This window comes from Aristolochia californica, unplaced genomic scaffold (genome assembly GCF_029961685.1).
Source record: "Aristolochia californica isolate CCGP_79_NKW_82.1479 unplaced genomic scaffold, dmAriCali1.0.hap1 SCAF_4, whole genome shotgun sequence".
In the NCBI taxonomy this organism is placed as follows: domain Eukaryota; kingdom Viridiplantae; phylum Streptophyta; class Magnoliopsida; order Piperales; family Aristolochiaceae; genus Aristolochia; species Aristolochia californica.
The window spans coordinates 40,489,578-40,508,492 of record NW_027182103.1 but is presented as its reverse complement, the minus strand read 5'-3'; the positions used below and the strand labels follow the sequence as shown (position 1 = coordinate 40,508,492).

Below are 18,915 nucleotides of genomic sequence, written 5' to 3'. Positions count from 1 at the left end.
CAGAACTCTTAACACAAGTCTCACCCTCCTCTCGGGGACATGATTATATGTGGGACAGAAATAAGAAACAAAGTTGAAGGGTATAGTTTTATATCATCTCACAAAGCAAAGAATGTTGTTTGCTAATTGAAGAACAAAGCAAAAGCAAACTAATAAGAAACCAAACACAAAAAAGATGTCTATTAGTTCAAAAAGGAAAGACTGTTCTGCAACTCCCATGTCCCTGTCCATTTTTACTCCACTTCTCTCTCCTGCACCACTCTTCACTGGAGCAAGTTTGTTACTGTGGCACAACAACTAGTTTGCAAATAAAATGAGAAACAAGATTAGCAATCATGTAAAGATTATATCTGACAAAAAGATAGATGTGCAACAGAGATTGGATAAAGCCAATGTACAGAACATGATGGTTCAGATTACTATAAAACTCTAATGGAGATTTTTGAGGAAGGAAGTGCAGCCATATCTATCAATGTAATAGAAGAGACATCAAATGCCTATACCATTTGCAATGTTTTGGACGAGAGTAGATGAATTGTAAAATTTGGATGGTCTCATTCCAAAAACACTTCAATCCGGTCACCCATTGTGTCAACAAAATCTAACAATTTCCTTCCTCTTTGGACATTACCATCAAGATCCACATCCACTGTTACATCGTCTAATAATTCCTTGAGATTTATGCCCCCAACACCTGTCAAAGATCAGCAGAGGTTTTCACATTTCTATCCTATCAAGTGCAAATACATCAGAAAGTCTTTTAGAAACTCTAATAAGAATTCATTACCCTGAATTATGTCTGTGAATCCTTCTATGAACCCAGCCTGCAAAACAGAAATTGTGCATTCTCAAGACATTTGTTTTGTATTGAGCAACAACGTGTGTGAATACACATTTAGAAGTGGGTTAAAAACCTTACAGGTATCCTGACATCAAGCTTCACAAATTCATCCTTTCCCGTGATTTTGACTCTCAGTGATCGAGACCAGATTCCTGAGAACGAACCCTTTGACTCATTTGATCTGTATTTGTCATCATATACATATGGGGTTATCACTTCAACCACTCCATCTTTTGAGCTGTCACCTCTTTGCTCTCTATCATCTTGGGCTGCAGGTTGTATATCATACCCATCCCTGCTTTCAAGTGAATAACCTATATGCATTTGACATTTTCATTAGAATAAAATTGGATAGCTGCTGTTGGAATTAAGTTTGTAGAACAGAGGGTCAACCTCTTTGGAAACGGCTGGCTGTAGTAGTGTAGCGTTTTTCTTCTTCGTAAAAAGCATTAAATCCTATTATTTCTTTGATTTCATTGAAGGATGGCATGGTCCCTGGAGGCGGAAGACGGCCTCCTTTTATTGCAACAAGTGCATCCTGTAGAAGTTTCAAGCACTTTAGCAACCAAACTATTCCATATGAAGAAAATGAACCTAAAGCAACATGAACCACTTCAACCTCCAATCCACCTTTTAAATCATACCTACCAACATTTTTGGCAGCTGAAATTAAGCAAAAGACTTTTCCATACTGTAAAACGGAAAAATAACAGACAGAGAAAAATTGGAGATGTCTGGTATAAAATGTATTAAACCAATGAAGGAAGAAGAACTCATTACCTGCATTGCTTGAATTGAGACCCCAATTAAGGACAATGGATAACTAACAAGCTTGAAGCCAATCTCCTCCAGTTCAAGTGGGGTTAGTATTGGGGTCTTCCCCCCACCTTCAAGCATGTTAGCCTACACAGATTTGAAAAAAGAAAAAGTTCAGTTGGTTCTCTGAGGTACATACATTATTCAGTAATTATTAATTAAAAATACTAGGAAGACTTTGATCTATTAATTTTAATAGAGCCTGTAATGTTTCTGTTAACATCTTAGAGATCCAATTAATTATTCTCCACCAAAAGTACAGATACGTTTCGGTTTTTGGACAGCAATGAAGAGAGAATTCAATAAGAGGATAAAAATGAGGCAAGAAGTACATACAATTGACAAAGCATCATACTTAAATGAAGAATAAATATTGGCTTCCAAGAAGCTAGGGGAGACTTACACTCACTTGTTACCATTCAGAATCCTATCGGCAAGAAGAAGGAAACACTCAGGTTCAAATCCACCATAAAGTTACCGGCTGAAGTTAGGATGCCTTTTTCCCAACTAATAACTACAGGATTTTTCAACGTTTTACATGGGGGATTATTCTCACAAACACTTCCCCTCGTATCTGGGTATAAACAAACAGCCAATGGGTTGGAGATATGGACAACGCAAACAAGATACAAACTTAATGGGGTACTCTGAGACCATATTAAAGTTATGTTTGTATCTGGGTGTAAACAAACGGACAATGGGTTGGAGATATGGATAACACAAACAAGATACAAACTTAATGGGGTACTCTGAGACCATATTAAAGTTAGGTTCAGGTTCATCCTGAAATGATTAGTCGAAGTTAGGAGGTCTTTTCCAATTAATAGTTATAGGATTTTCCTTGGCATTAAAAAAAAAAATGCTTGTATTATACCCACCAATAAGTCAAACACATTACTTAATATCTTTTTTAGGACAATGAGAAGATGGAATTCAATAAGGGAGATGGGAGAGTAGATACTCCAAACAAGGATTTTTCCTCCCCTTCGGTCAATATACTTGGTAGCAAAGCCGCTCCATATATAAATTTGCATATCTGAATCTCGAAGAATTTGCCACAGGTAGATTGCAGTTATCAAATCTTCATCACTTTGGAAATTTCACCAGGAAAGCTCAAAGAGCACTGGAGTATGCTTTACTTGACAGACGCAGATATTCTCATCTTTTAAGGCCCATCCGGACTTATGGACTTGAAGAGCATGTATGTAAAGTATAAATTTACCGTCTATTCACGTAGAGAAACAATAGGAGTGTCTTAAAATAAGATTGTTTCCTCAGTATGTTTTCAAATGTATGATAGTTAAAGATGAAATAATTTCTTCTGATCCTTATTTTTAATGATACAATTTCTGGCACAAGATTTGACAGGATAGTAGAACAGAAAAAAGGAATACACAATTACTTTAGACAAGAGGTATGCATCTCTTCAAGGGGAAGACATCAAATCAATGAGATAAGACTGTTCACTCATCTAAACCTCGACAGGCAAATGAGTAAGTAGATCAAGCACTACTGAGGTATTCATTGATGGTTAACTCACCTTTTATCTACACCAAATTGGGCACCATCACTACTAATTAACACCATGCAATAGAAAATGGCTGGTTTTAATTATGCAAATTATGTGTGTCATGGAAAAATAATCTGAACTCCTGTTTCAATTTTGAATATACTGGACACTAACAACTTACCATCTTTGGGAGCAGAGGAGAAATATCACACAAGGCCTTCATTTCTTCTCTTGAAGCCAGTGCATCAATGAAAATAACATCTGCTCCAGCATCCGCAAAGGCCCGTGACCTCCAAAGTGATTCCTCCAATGATACAGCTTGACGAGAATCTGTTCTTGCAACAATAACAATGTCAGATCTACTCTCATTTCGAGCATCAATGGCTGCTTTTATGCGCATAACTGCCTCCTCCCTGGAGACCACTTTTCTCCCTTGGGTATGGCCACAAGCTTTTGGAGATACCTTTCCAGGAAATAGTGATATTAATATGAAAATTTTCAAGATTGTTAATTGAACAAAGCAATAAAAAAGAAAACCAGAAAATCCATTTGCAAGTAAGAAGTGAAGATACCAACAGGCTAATTTATCCAGCAGAAAATAATCTAACACAGATTGAAGATGTTAAGAAAGAAACCAGAAGTTCTACCTGATCTTCAAGAATTATCCCAGCAAAACTTGCTTTAATGAATCCTTTGACAGTTCTCTTGACATTCATAGCATTTCCATAGCCATTGTCCCCATCTCCAATGACGGGTATCGATACAGCTTCTGTAATATTACGTCCTTGATCTACCATTTCTCCATAGGAAATACAACCAACATCTGGCAATCCCAACCTGGCAGCTGAAACAGAAAAGCCTGAAAGAAGAAGGAGAACTAGAATGAGTAATTAATAAGAAAAGCTGTGACCGATGACTTACCAAGTAAAATTTGAATCTTTTATGTAAGAAAAAAGGCCACAAAGAAAAATAACATGAAGGCACAACAACCAGGCAGAATCTCTGGTATTTCATGTCAGGGTTGTCCTTTTCCTCGCATGTTATTACAGCTACCATGTTACCTTTAGAAAAGCTTATATTCCAATAGGATTTAAGTTCACTTTCACTCTCACAAGACATGCTACACGCTATAACGAACAAGTGAACTTCACAACAGGAGTTAAATGGATAATTCCAAATGGCAACAAGAACAATAGATACTTGGAAAGATGCAACTCCAATATGAGTAACTCAAATTAACTATGAGAAGCAAGTGGTTGCAGCCTTTTGCTAAAATCACGCAACTTGACAATAGCAATTTTCAAATTGAACCATCTGGGAACCACACCCCGAACAGATCCTATACAACCAAAAAAAAAAAAAAAAGATATAGCGCCAAGAGCTGAAAAACATTACTTCGTTGAGTAGGAAAGAATTACCACCTAGCAATAAAAAATAAACACATACCACTCGTGAAACAATACTTGAACCCAGCTCTCTCTACAAGTTTAGCGCTGAGAGCATCAAAGCAAGCAGGACCTTGATGAATCCCCGGCGATTCTAGAATCTGTCGAAGTGCCTTAGCCGGAGAATACGCAGAAGGGGCTTTCTCTTCCATGTAAGCTTTCGGTCTGAAACCAAATGTTGCAGAAGCATTCTTGGATTTATGTATAGATGTGGAAGGGAAGTAAACTAGCCGTTGGAGCGGACACCAAGTTTTGAAACACGCGATTTGAGGGTGTTTTGGCAGTTGATGGTGTAGAAGAGAAGGCAAAGGGACGACAGAGTCATGACTGAACACCGAAAGCTGCATGATGCCGAGGATTTTATCGCTACCCCAGAAGAACGTTTCGGGAACTGACGATCATGAAACAGTCTTTTGATTTGCTCGAATGTTTTCCAGTTTGTTTCTCAATTCCCAGTTGCGGATTACTGTTTACTCTCCACTCATTCGATCAGTCCCCTGATAGAGCTAACAAGCTCAAAAGGAGCATCGATTAAGCTGATAATAAGGTCCTTCCTTTCGAGTTCCAGAACAACAGAACCAAGCACCGCCTCTTTTATTTTTACGCTCTTTAATTATATATGGATTACCTCAATTATATATCCCAATTCCTCATATTTTGGTCATAAACATTATTCGATTAAACGGCTGATTAATAAAAAAACCATTTGGTGCGAAACCTGTGAAACTGCTATCTCAGCCTTCGCCAATTCCTCATATTTTGGAATATTATTTGATTAAACGATTGATCAATACAAAAAGCCATTTGGTGCGAAACATGTGAAACTGTTATCTCAGTCGTTTGATCATGATTGGTAGGTTGAGATAGCCGTTGATTGGAAAATGGCTTTTCGTATTAGATCAATTCATATCTAAATAATCTTAATTAAAATTAAAATAATTAAGAAAATTATATTTAATATTGTGAAAATTTTATTTTTGTTTGTTTAATTGGCTTGCAATGGACCCCAAGTCAAATTCTGATTTGGGCATGGGTGGGATAGGTTGGAGGAGTCCTACTTCACCTATGTACACCCACAAGACTTGATTAGTCTAACTTTGATGATTCAAGTCAATCTTATCAAACCTCATCACCCCTTTTGGTCTAGGCCAAATTTACATGAATTTTAATGGTCTTGATTATAATGTAATATGTTACAAAATTTGGAAAGAAAATAATTCATTTATTTTATCTCAACTCACTATAATAAGCATCTATTTATAATAGAGGAAACAAGTAGAGTCAAATTATAATTAAATAACATATTACATTCAAAGTCAAATACTTTAAAGATGAAAACACCCTTTTAACTCTGTGAGACTTCCCTCCATGAGAATTTTTGTAAGACTCTACCATATTAATTTCAGTTTTGTGAGACATCTTGTTGTGAGAGTCATGTAAGATTCTCATACATATTCTTCAACATTTCTCCTCGAACTAGAATTTATAACTTCAGTTTGCAATAAAAAGTATTTTTGGTCTTCAAGAAAAAAATTCTTCATATTGCGCTCTCCTTGGCATAGATATTTTGGTCACACAAAATTAATTACTACAACATATGGAATTATTTATTATTTATTATATTTCAAATTCGTGTGTACGATTATTCCCAACAAAACATTTTTAGGCTCTTCAGATAAATTTTCTTCTCCTTAAGCCAAATTTTGATTTTTATATAATTTTTATATTTTTATTATAATAAATAGAACGTAATGAAAAGTATACAAAGAAATAATATTTTTAAAACCTATAATTATTTTTATAAAATATTTTTAAAGGACAATAAGAGAAAAAAGTTAGCCAATGGTAATTGATGACGTGTTAGATGATGGGCAGATGAAATAGTGCCACATAGGCAATCAATGCTAACATATCGCATTGAACTTTCCAAGTGGGCTGTTGATTGGTCATAATTTAGTATTATTATTAATCTATTAATTAACATTTTAAAATAGTTATAATAAATTTAATTTTATTAAAACTCGATTAATTACGAACTTGGAGATGCGGGGTATCGATCCCCGTACCTCTCGCATGCTAAGCGAGCGCTCTACCATCTGAGCTACATCCCCTTTAATGAATATTAAATAAAATTATAATTTGATAATCTTGATTTCTAATAAGGCTTAAGATTTTGTGAACTAGTTAATTCGACTTAACCCAAGGTACTCAGATTTGGCGGGTCAAATAAAGGGTAGAAAGACCCATACTACTCCAGGTTGAGTTACTTTGACCAAGTCTTAATTCGACTCTGGTGTATTTGGTGCTTGAGTTTGGGCCAGAACACTATGGCTTGTCTATGCGAGGAGTGCCAATTGATTTCAGTTATCAGAAAAATTGGTTTCAGTTGAATCAAAATTCAAATCCTGATTAAAAGTTTCAGTCATTTTGTACAAACTACGATCATGCGAATCTGGGCTTTGTTATTTTGATAAAGATAAATAAGTATTTCATATTTTGGCCCAGGTGTACCTAATTCCATCGAGTGTAAGAGAAAAACCCACAATTAGCAAACGTATTACCGACAAAAAAAATATTTTCTTGACTTGATCTTAACTGAGTGCACTAAGTCTTTATTTATAATAGAAGAAATAAGTAAAATCAGATTACAATTAAAACTCAACTTTCTTTGTCGACAAAAGAGTTCCCATTGTGATTGTACAAGAAGTTACCTTCACGTACATGGTAAAACTCTTACATACACAAAGGAGAGTTGTCCCGCTTGCCATCAACAAGGGGTAACCCACTAGGAGTGTGGGGGATGAGTTTCAAACCTTAACTTGGAAAATTACACTAATTTTTAAATAGAGATTTTTATATAAAAATCATTGCCTAGAGTTTTGCTTTCTTGAAAATGATTCCAAGTACCAATAGTGACTTCGAAATCAATTTCTAGTAAAAAGTTTGATTGTAAACATTTCTTAGAATTGGCATTAATAAGCTCTAACTATCTCTAATCGACACTTGAGCTAGATGTTTTTTCTTAATGGCATAATAACCGGTAGGATGTTATAGATAGAATTTTATACCCAGAAAAATTAAAACATCGATATATTATTTGTTACATATAATTTTATCAGTATTAATCATAATTAGCATACACTTGTTATCATTCTCAAACATGGCCTTTTTCCAAAGTTTTTAAGCTTCAAAAAAAAAAATTTTCCAATGGATAGTATTTTTATGTGACATTTAAATGTAATATATTCATATATATCGAGTTATGAAACATGAAGCGTTTGTAGTCCAACGGTTAGGATAATTGCCTTCCAAGCAATAGACCCGGGTTCGACTCCCGGCAGACGCATTTTTTGTTACTGTTCTCATTTTTTTCTGCAATGATTTAAAAAGATTCCAAGCCGGGTTCGACCCGGGCCATCCATCGTCCATGGTACAATAACGCAACATTCATTAAAACTAATTGGGCCTCTTGGATCAAGAACTATACCTATCACTACGAGCCCATGATCTGCCTAAGTGGATCACTCTTTGGACCTAATAGGCCTAATAATCCAACCTTCAAAAACATTTTTAGAAAATGCTAAAAAAACATTTTTTAATTAGAATTTAGTTTTTAGTAAGGGGCATAAAACCATAATACAAAATTTTAAAATCTAAAAAAATATTAAAATAAAGTACTTCGATGCAAGGGGATCCATCCATGTATAAGTTTCGTATGGTAAACTTGTTTTTAGTGTATTAGAAGATGAACGCAAACCCATACGTCAATGAGGTAGCATCTTGAAAAATAAGAAGACTTCTCATAAATATGACACAAAGATATAATTAGTTGACGAGATGCATGTCTATTTATGTGTTTTTTTCTCTTATAAAGATTGTTGCCTTAAAGGCATTGTAGTCATTGTAACACACTTTCTAAAACTATAAATAGAAACCCTTGGCTAAGAGGTGAGTATTAAGTCCTCTCTTCTTTTCTCAAAATCTTCCTAGTTATCTTCTCCTTTTTCTTGGTAGTCGAGTTCTAAACTCTCTCTCCCTCAACAAAGGAAAGTTGTTTCTTGCACACTCACTAAAATATATATATTTTTCGTATTGGATCAGCAATCTGTGATTTGACGTTAAAAGTGTTTTTGTTATGTTTGATCCAAATTGTTGTGTGGGCCCAGTGGGCCATGTATTTGTTTATATATTATGTGTAACCCTAGACTCTAAGGCAGAGTGAATAATCATAAAATTTGAAATCTCGTCGCTCTCGTCTCTCTTCCGTCTTCTTCTCAACCTTGAAAAACCCTAACAAACTGGTATCAGAGCTTCAGGCTGGGGAAGAAGTTTGGTCTTGCCAAATATGCTGCTGTGAGAAGCAGCTATGGCGGAATCGATGTCGTCGCCGTTGTCGAGAAACGACATTGCTGCCCGCAGAAGAGAGTGAGTCGTCGAGAAACAGAGTCTCGGGACTCAGAAGCTCGAGCAGGACGTTGTCGCTACTGGAATTGTCACACGATGTTGTCGTTGCCGTCGTCGCTACTGGAATTGTCACACGATGTTGTCGTTGCCGTCGTCGCAGATAGGGTTCAGAACTTACCGAATGCAGGGGTGCCAAACTTGAGGTTTCATGGTGCCAAAATCCGATTTCGGGAGGCATTTCATCAGCATCGAGGTGCTTTTCCATTTGGGATTTTTCTATTTTACACCATGCAAACAACAGATAGACAAATTGTTTTTGAGGTAATTCTAATTTCATTCTCAATTAGAATTTTTTATAGTTTGGTTCTGCGGTATTTTGGTGATTTGGTTTAAGATTTATTGACTGGGTGATGGAGAATCTGAATGGATGTCGGGTAAATATGATATTAAGAAGTATGATGGGAAGACGAGTTTTGCACTGTGGCAAGTGCGAATGGCTGCTATTTTGTCGAGTCAAGGTGTCAAAGAGGCCATTTTTTGTCAAGATAAGTTGTTTGATGCGGTGACGGATAAGAAGTGGAGAGAAATAGATGATAAGGCGCTCTCCATTATCCAATTGTATTTGAGCAATTCGACATTGTAAGAGGTCCTATTGGAGAAAACCGCTAAGGGTTTGTGGGAAAAATTGGAGGACATCTACATGAAGAAGTCACACACTAATCAGTAGCGATTGAAGTTGCGCCTCTACACCCTTCGCATGGTTGAAGGTACATCAATTTGTGATCATATTTCGGAGTTTGCATCTATTTTGAATGATTTATATAAAATTGATGCTAAGGTAGAGGATGAAGATCAAACTCTTTTGCTATTGTGCTCATTACCCGCATCTTGTAAAGCCTTTAGAGACATGTTGATTTATAGTAGAGACAAAATTTCTCTTGAGGATGTCAAGAGCAATTTACAAGCCAAGTTGCACATTGACAGTGAAATGACTATTGTTGAGAAAGGGAGCCAAGGTGTTGGTTTGGTTGTGGATCGGGTTAGGCCAAAGGGACCGAAACTCGAAGGATACAAGGACTTGTTCGAAGTCTAAACACAAGGATATGACGTATTATTGTAAGAAAAAGGGACACATTAAGGCCGATTGTTTCAAGCTTAAAAACAAACACCTTCTTCGTAGGAGGCCAATGTGGCCGAGTGTGACACGATTGATACTTTTTGTGTGGTAGATACCAATGTTAATGACAAACATTGTTGGATTATGGATACGGGTGCTTCACAACATATGACTCCTAATAGAGATTAATTTGTGACTTATGAGTCTATGGATGGTAAGGTGCTCATGGGGAACAACAATGTATGTAAGGTTGCCGAAATTGGTTCGGTGACAATTAGGTTCCATGATGGAAAGGTCCGAAGATTGACGGGTGTGAGGCATATACCCGATTTGTCGAAGAATTTGATTTCTTTGGGGTCTCTTGAGGAAAAGGAGTGTAAATTTCAAAGTGAAAGTGGAGTTCTTCGAGTTTCTAAAGGTACTCTCACAATCATGAAAGCAAAGAGGATTAGAACTCTTTATTTCCTACAAGGTTCCACGGTCACAGGCACGGCCGCCATTGCGCGTTCGGGTACTATCTTCGATGTGGATACTACAAGGTTATGGCATATGAGATTGGGGCATATGAGCGAAAGAGGAATGGTCATTTTGAGCAAGAGAGACTTGTTGTGTAGCCAATACACGAGCAATTTGGAGTTTTGTGAGCATTGTGTTTTTTGGTAAGTATAAGAGGTTGAACTTCTCCATGGCCATTCATTCGACCAAGGTAACATTGGACTACATTCATTCAAATCTTTGGGGACCTTCTTGTGAGTCATCCAAAGGTAATGGTTCTCGTTACATGGTTACTTTCATTGATGATTTTTCAAGGAAGGTTTAGGTCCATTTTTTGAAAGAGAAAAGCGAAGTGTTCCACACATTCAAAGAATGAAATTCACTTTTAGAAAACCAAACGGGAAAGAAAGTAAAAAGGTTGAGAATCGATAACGGTTTAGAGTTTTGCAACCGGGAGTTTAATAATTTTGTAAGACCGAAGGGATTGTTCGGCACAAGACGGTGGTCAACATTCCACAACAAAATGGTGTTGCAGAGATGATGAATAAGACACTACTTGAGAGAGTTCAGAGTATGCATTCCAATGTGGGTTTGGGTAAGGAGTTCTGGGTGGAAGTTGTTAACACGACATGTCATTTGGTGAATCGATCTCCTACCACTTCAATTGAGTGCAAAACGCCCGAGGAGATGTGGTCGGGTAACCGATCGATTATTCTAATTTGAGGGTGTTTGGTTGTCCCGCATATGCTCATGTGAATGAAAGAAAGTTGGAACCTAGATCGAAGAAATGTATTTTACTTGGGTATCCCAAAAATGTGAAGGGGTATAAATTGTGGTGTCCCGAATCATCCAAGTTTATCATCTCGAGAGATATCATTTTCAACGAGTTGGCAATGTTGAAACCAAAAGATATTGCAACCGAGCCGACTATTAAGGAAAATGAGACGGTTACAAAGGTGGAGTTTGAAGTGCCGATTCAAGAAGGTGACGAGGCGATGTTACATGATGATGCCAATTTGGAGGAAGGCCAAGAAGATGCACAACCATATGCATTGGCAATGGACCGAGCTAGAAGGGAAATTCGACCACCAACCAAGTATGGATACTTCAACTTTGCTTATTGTTTGGCAATTACCAAAGATGTGGAGTATATCAAACCATCTTCCTACAAGGAAACCATTTCTTCTAAGGATGCGGCTGATTAGGTTGCCGCAATAAATGAAGAGTTACAATCCTTGCAACAAAATGAGACTTGGTCTCTTGTGAAGCATCCTAGTGGTAAGAGGGTTGTGGGTTGCAAATGGATATACAAGTGGAAGATCGAAGGCTCAAATCCCGCGAATTTCCGATACAAGGCAAGGCTTGTGGCTAAAGGTTATAACCAAGTCCAAGGTGTGGACTTTAATGATGTGTTCTCTCCCGTGGTAAGGCATACCTCCATTCGAGTTTTGCTTTCCTTGGTGGCAATGAAGGATTTGGAGTTTGAGCAAATGGATGTGAAAACTGCCTTCTTGCATGGTGATTTGGAGGAGCAAATTTACATGAGTCAACCGGAGGGTTTTGAGGTGGCGGGAAAGGAGGACCGTGTATGTCTTTTGAAGAAGTCCCTTTATGGCCTTAAGCAATCACCGCGGCAATGGTACAAGAAATTCGACTCATTCATGGTGAGTATTGATTTTCACCGTTCCAATTATGATAGTTGTGTCTATTTCAAGAAGTTGGATGGTGATGAGTTGATCTACTTGTTGTTCTATGTGGATGACATGTTGATTGCATCCTCAAACTTGAAAGAAGTTAGGAGGTTGAAAGAGCAATTGAGTTCGGCATTTGAGATGAAAGACTTGGGGGTTGCCAAAAGGATTCTCAGGATGGAGATCACAAGGGATCGGTCCAATAGAAAATTGTTCCTTTCACAAAAAAGTTTTGCCGAAAAAGTGTTATGCCGGTTTGGTATGGAGAAAGCTAAGGTTGTTTCAACTCCTCTTGCGGTGCATTTCAAGCTTTCGGCCACTTTAAGCCCAAAATCCGATGATGATAAGAAATACATGGAGAAGGTTCCATACTCGAGTGCGGTTGGGAGTCTCATGTACTTGATGGTATGTACTCGACCCGACATTATTCAAACCATTAGTGTGGTAAGTAGATATCTCTCTTGTCCCGGGAAAGAGCACTGGGCAGCGGTGAAGTGGATTTTCCGTTATTTGAGAAGTACCATTAATGCTCGTTTGGAGTTTTGAAATGGTAACAAGGCACTAATGGGTTTTGTGGATGCAGATTTTGCGGGTGATTTAGACAAGAGGCGTTCCTTGACGGGGTATGTTTTCACCCTTGGAGATTGTGCAATTAGTTGGAAGTCTACACTTCAAGCCATCGTTGCACTCTCAAGTACCGAAGCCAAATACGTGGCAATTACAGAGGCTATCAAGGAGGCTATTTGGCTCAAGGCGTTTGTTGGCGAGATGTCTTCTATCAAAGGTCCTATTACGGTGCATTGTGACAACCAAAGCGCCATTCATTTGACAAAGGACCGCATGTATCATGAAAAGACGAAACACATTGACATTCGGTATCATTTTGTTCGAGATGTGATCTCGGATGGCAAGGTTGTCGTGAAGAAGATTGGTACCGAGTCGAATCCAGCCAATATGCTCACAAAGCCTCTTCCACTTGCAAAATTCAAGTTTTGCTCAAGTTTGGTGTCGGTTTGTTTCTAGCTTGTTGCTAGTGTATCTTTATGTTTACCTTTGTTTAGGTTATGTTTGCTTTATGGCTCAAGGTGGAGATTATTATGTTTGATCCAAATTATTGTGTGGGCCTAGTGTCTGTTTATATATTATGTGTAACCCTAGACTTTAAAGGAGAGTGAATAATAAAAAAATTTGAAATCTTGTCACTCTCGTCTCTCTTCTGTCTTCTTCTCAACATAGAAAAACCCTAACAGTTTTTTTGTCGGCAGATTCCACACACTCATTTAAGACATGGGTTTGTTTCATCTGGTATAATTGAAATCTGGTTAAGGAAATCAGAAAATTTAAACACTAGTTTCAATAACGAAGAAGCACCACTCTACGACTCCCAACTCTGATTCGTGGAAGGAAGAGGAAGTTGCAAATTCAACCACTGAAATCGTCGTTGCCGCTTTCTTACTCGAATCAACTGAAAGCAGCAGCGATGGTGGAAGAAAGCGTCTACGTTTCTGGAGAGAAGACGTACCACTGTTCGTGAATCAAAGAGAGGTTTCTTAGAGATTTGTGAATCCTATTTACAAATATGGTAAGTTGTTCCTCCCGGGAATGCTATCGTTACAGGAGCCAACAAAGGAATCGGACTGGGAATCTGTAGGCAGCTGGCCTGTAATGGGATCCTGGTGATATTAACAGCGAGAGATGAGAAAAGGGGAAAGGAGGCTGCAGAAGTTCTCAAACTTTCGGGGCTTTCCGGCGTTGTCTATCATCAGCTTGAAGTTAAAGACCCAGCTAGCATTTCATCCCTTGTGGATTTCGTCAAAGCTCGTTTCGGCAAGCTCGATATTTTGGTAAAATTTAGAGCAATTTATTACAGTTTTGCAGAGACATATACCAACATAATAATGGTGGTTCCTGTGCAGGTGAATAATGCAGCAGAGAGTGGAGTTACAGTTGATTTGGAGGCTTCGAAGTTCCGACATCAGGTAGAGCACGGTGAGGTAAGAACTAAATCCTCGAAATCTGACTTGAGCTATTTGTGTCTGAGACTGATATTTTTACCGAAGATGTATATTGAAAGGAAAATCTGTCTTTTTGTTGATCAAGGTTGAACTGGAACAGGAGGAAGCCATGTATGCCCATGGAATTCTCCAACAGACTTATGAAGGAGCAGTAGAATGTCTGAAAACAAATTATTTCGGTTGCAAACATGTCACCGAAGCACTTGTTCCCCTTCTGCAGCAATCTAGATCCCCGCGGATAGTTAACGTCTCTTCCTTCTACGGGCAGCTCAAGGTCAGATCCCTAAAGGTTTATAGACGATTTCAATTTCACTAAATTTCGATTGGTTTCTGTGTGCTGCAGAACATTTCAAACGAAAAGACACGGGAGCAACTGAGCGATCTTAATCAACTAACAGAGGAGAGAGTGGAGGAGCAGTTGGACAAGTTTCTCAAGGATTTTAAGGAGGGCTTGCTAGATGCGCATGGCTGGCCGACAGCTACAGCAGCATACAGGGTTTCCAAAGCAGCTCTCAATGCTTACACGAGGATTCTAGCAAAGAGGTTCCCTTCGTTCTGTGTAAACTGCGTTCATCCGGGCTATGCTAAAACTGATATGAATCCGGCTACATCGAGGCAGAAGAAGGTGCAAGAGCTCCGGTCATGTTGGCCTTGTTACCTGACGGCGGTCCGTCTGGCCTCTACTTTGATCAGATGGAAGTCTCTGTCTTCTGAAACTTTGTTTTCTGTGCTAATAGCTTGTTACACTTGTATGGCCTATGCAGTTTCAATCAATAGGAAAGAGGTGAAGCTTTTTCAGCAAAATCCTTGTTCTGGATCGGATAGATTTTTGAAGTAGATGATCTCTCTGATTGTGACACTCTGTTTTATTCCTGCTTCTCTTGAAATAACCATCACATGAAATCCCATAGTTGCTACCAGGATAGTTGAAACAGTTCCAGCCATATACTGTCAGTCACACAGATATCAATAATTTTCATGGAATAGCAAAACTAACAATATTAGCTGACTCGCTTTCCTCTGATTAAAATCACTGCAGAAAGCCTCAGATTACTTCAAAAATGTAAAATCACAAAAACAGAATTTGTAGTCTCAATTAGTAAACCAATTCCCACATCATCAATGTGAGAGAATGATGACATGGATCACTTTTTAAATCCCATTTGGTTTGCACAGGTTTGTATTATGAAGGATACTCTGGCCTATGTAAAGTTAACAAAGTATACTAGAGGGATGATCCAATACGAAAAGCCAATTGGTGCGAAACATGATCTCAGCCATCTGATCATGATCAATGGAGTATTAAAATGGAGAGAAGATCTACAAAATCCAAAGAAACTTGCCCAACACTTGCGTTATCGTTCTAATACCATGAAAAATAGGTGATTTGGGGAGAAAATAGAAGAGAAAATGGATTTCTGGAAGAGAGGCAGTTTTGCTTCCTTGGCATCCAAGCTAGAAAGGCCCTTCCTGCTTTATAATCAGGGTTTAAATGAAATTTTACAATAGGACAAAATGCCCCTCAATACTCAAAATTACATATCTCCTAAAATACATGTCTAAATTGAAAGAAAATTTAACTAGAGATAAAATAAGACATTCTCTATCTAATAGCCATACTATAAAAGAAAATTGTAATATGACCAAAATACCCCTGAACTTGAATTTTAACAGTTATCTTAGTCGTTTCGCACCAAATGGTTTTTTGTATTAGATCAACTGTAAAATATAAGATAACCGTTTCACATGTTTCGCACCAATTGGCTTTTCGTATTAGATCAACTGTGAAGTATACTAAATCATGCAAATGATAACAATTGACTAAAAAAATTTAAAATAAAAATATGCAACACACAATATGAGAGAAGCTTCGAAGAAAGTACCCTGTGAGACTATAAAAATATTCTTGGACTTTTCTCAAGCGAATTTTGATTATGGTGGAAATCAGTTATGAGTCACAGGCTAACAGAACTCAGCCTATAATTAGCAGAACAGGAAAAGAAAAACAATAAATAAGAGAACAGTGCACCCGATGATCCCACAACATCCACTGGATTGATATGACCTAACGCTTGCAAAGGTTTCAAGCTCATACAGATAATGGAGCTGCCACATATCATGACGAGATCACTTTCTGAACCTCAGCTGTAACCTCCTTTGGAGGTTTCTCAGCGTGAAGGTCTGCCACAACCCCCTTCTTGGCATAGTAATCGATGACCTGTAAATTCATATAGATTAGCTATTCAGAAAAATATAAATAAGTACATACATATTATTATTTAAATAAAAGTGAAACTAATAGTGAATGGAGGAAAAAGCAGCTGGCAAAAGGTCTAGAGAATAAGCTTTAAGCTTGCAAAGCATGTCTTGCAACGAGATGTCATGAGTAGAAGTCATGAGAGCAATACCTAGCCTCTCCAATGAAATATAGGACAACCATATTACTAGTCCAGAGGCCTGTATCCTTTAAAACGTTTTCAGCTGCTCACATCACAGTACCACTTCTTGTTACTCTACCAGTATAAACTGATTTTTACTTTTGGTCAGTGTTATTTGACCTGGATTGGGTAGCCGACTGAACCAGGTTAGTTAGACCTGGTGCTATATCCGGGTCAGAAACACCAAGACCCTTCATGGGTCAAAACCTGGTTGACCAAAGCGGGTTTACTAGTTGCACCAGCTGACCTGGCTAGGTGAGGCAGGTATTGGTCATGCTGGGAAACCTCCCCATATGACTGATAAACAGGGAAGGGAGCAGATTGCGTGGGTGAAACCTCCCCCTCTTTCAACACTGGCAGGAGGGGAGGAGAGGAACAGCAGCCCTGGGAAGGGTAAGGATCCCTCTAACAGAGCCACAAAAAGGCGGGAACAGATGCAGTACATCCCCCTTCCCCTTCTGCACATACAAAGGGGAAGGAGGAGCCCCTCTCTGTGCAATTGTTGGGGAAGCGATCCCCCCCTTCCTCTGCTGGGGGACCCTTCTCTACAATCATTTTGTCAAGTCAATGGCTAGGTCAAATTTAACAACATTTATTTTGTTAGCCACTAGCCACACAATCAACCCCCTTCCACCTATTTAAGGAAAATCCTAGAGCTAAAAAGAAAAAGAAAAAAACTGCAGTAATGTCTTTACTTTCTGCAACTTTGCCTGGGCAGCTTTGCCTTCTGCTTGAGAAACCTTGTCAATTACATTAATTTAACAATGCCACTTGCTGCCCATCAAATTATATCTTAATAAAATAAAATGCAGTACCAGAATATCAATGTTGAACGTGCTTTCCAGTATATGGAATTGAGTTGGTGTGCTCAATGAAATATAACCAGCAATACAAATGAGAGAAAAGAAAGGGACAAGAAATTAAAGAGAAAGAAAGGGAAACCTTTCCCTGGAATTTCATTTCTATCTTAATAATAAGAAAACAAGATATCATAAATGGAAGGAAGCTCTGACAGCAAGGTGTTTGTCCAGTGACCCCTCCCTAGCCAAACTATCTGCCACTCCATTGGTGTGGAGGCTTTTTCCCCTCCCCCAATGATATGACTACAGCTGAGTCTCCTCCAACAACGAGGGGAGCCATGAATCTCTCATAATACAATCTAAACCCCTGCAGGAGAGCCCTGACCTCTGTCACCATGGACGCACTGTGCCCAAAGAGTGCACCGAAAACTAGAAGCAAAACACGTCTGAGTCCCTCACCACACCTCCACTGCCTGTGGGCCCAGGATTCCCCCAGAACTGCCTTCAAAGTTATGTTTCAATCAATTCACTGGAGGAGAAGCACAAAGGGAAAATTTCAACTCTTAATAAGAGTGAAATCACTGTGTAGGGGTTAATGGATTCAAGAAGGGAATGAGGAAACAAGGGGCACGAAATGAAGTGAAACATTTATGACAAGGGGAGATTAATACTTGTGAACTGCCAAGCAGAATCTCACATGGAAACCATGCTACAACACAAGAATGATATACCTGTACTTTTAGATGTTGCTTGTGCCAACAAGTAAATATGACATGGTTATCATCAATGAAAAATACAAAAATTGATGCATTTGCTCTATCTAGAGGTGGCTGGGTGGCTGTGCACTGTATCATTTAGCAAACTCTTTCAGCATTACAAATAAGATGTCAGGTTTTGAAATACATCCTGAGCATGTAGTGGAGTCACTTTATTTTAACTAGGTCAAGGTACAACAATGGCCACATGGCAGGGTTCTAGTATGATATCTTGGGATCAAATCTCACCAAGTTAAGGGGTTTCGACATTCACAAGAAAAAGAACAACAAAGTTAAAATAGATTAAATGGGGTACCCAAACATGTTTGTCACCACAGAATTAATAGTAGAGCTACAAAATCTTATGTCTTCAACCAAACAAAACATTTAAGATTTCTAAATAGGACAGCCATCTTATGATGTACTACAGAGATCAGCAGAAATTAGATTCCCAAAATAAATCCAAGATAAGACTAGTATATTTTTTTAAAACTGCAAGAATGGTATTCAATTAAAAGAAAGAGATTATAGGGGGTTCCAAAGGAGAAACACAATATCAAGTAAGAAGATAAATACAAGAAACACATT

General features: G+C 38.2%; 2 protein-coding genes and 2 non-coding genes across 5 annotated transcripts in view; 1 reads left to right on the top strand and 3 right to left on the bottom strand.

Moving 5' to 3' along the window:
- Nucleotides 1-61: 61 nt before the first annotated feature.
- On the bottom strand, nucleotides 62-5,129 carry LOC137962897 (uncharacterized). Of its 2 annotated transcripts, none has more exons than XR_011115181.1 (9): nucleotides 4,614-5,129; nucleotides 3,815-4,026; nucleotides 3,349-3,630; nucleotides 1,622-1,744; nucleotides 1,235-1,379; nucleotides 920-1,155; nucleotides 788-824; nucleotides 504-694; nucleotides 62-297 (listed from the first exon to the last, which is right to left on the bottom strand). XR_011115181.1 is itself a non-coding variant. In XM_068810023.1 (9 exons), exons 1-9 carry the CDS (start codon nucleotides 4,957-4,959, stop codon nucleotides 281-283), a joined length of 1,461 nt encoding a protein of 486 aa, XP_068666124.1. In that variant the 5' UTR covers nucleotides 4,960-5,129; the 3' UTR covers nucleotides 62-280. The 2 variants fall into 2 exon arrangements, 1 of the variants encoding a protein (XP_068666124.1); XM_068810023.1 differs by having other exon boundaries at nucleotides 632-694.
- Nucleotides 5,130-6,650: 1,521 nt separating this feature from the next.
- Nucleotides 6,651-6,723, bottom strand: TRNAA-AGC (transfer RNA alanine (anticodon AGC)). The gene has a single exon. It is a non-coding gene; the product is annotated as a tRNA-Ala (tRNA).
- Nucleotides 6,724-7,886: 1,163 nt separating this feature from the next.
- On the top strand, nucleotides 7,887-7,958 carry TRNAG-UCC (transfer RNA glycine (anticodon UCC)). The gene has a single exon. It is a non-coding gene; the product is annotated as a tRNA-Gly (tRNA).
- An 8,279-nt stretch (nucleotides 7,959-16,237) lies between these two features.
- Nucleotides 16,238-18,915, bottom strand: part of LOC137962476 (adenylate kinase 4) — an 8,738-nt gene continuing 6,060 nt past the window's right edge. The window contains exon 6 of the mRNA XM_068809363.1: nucleotides 16,238-16,552. Coding sequence (XP_068665464.1) covers nucleotides 16,451-16,552 — 102 coding nt within the window. The 3' untranslated portion in view covers nucleotides 16,238-16,450. The remainder of the gene's footprint in view (nucleotides 16,553-18,915) is intronic.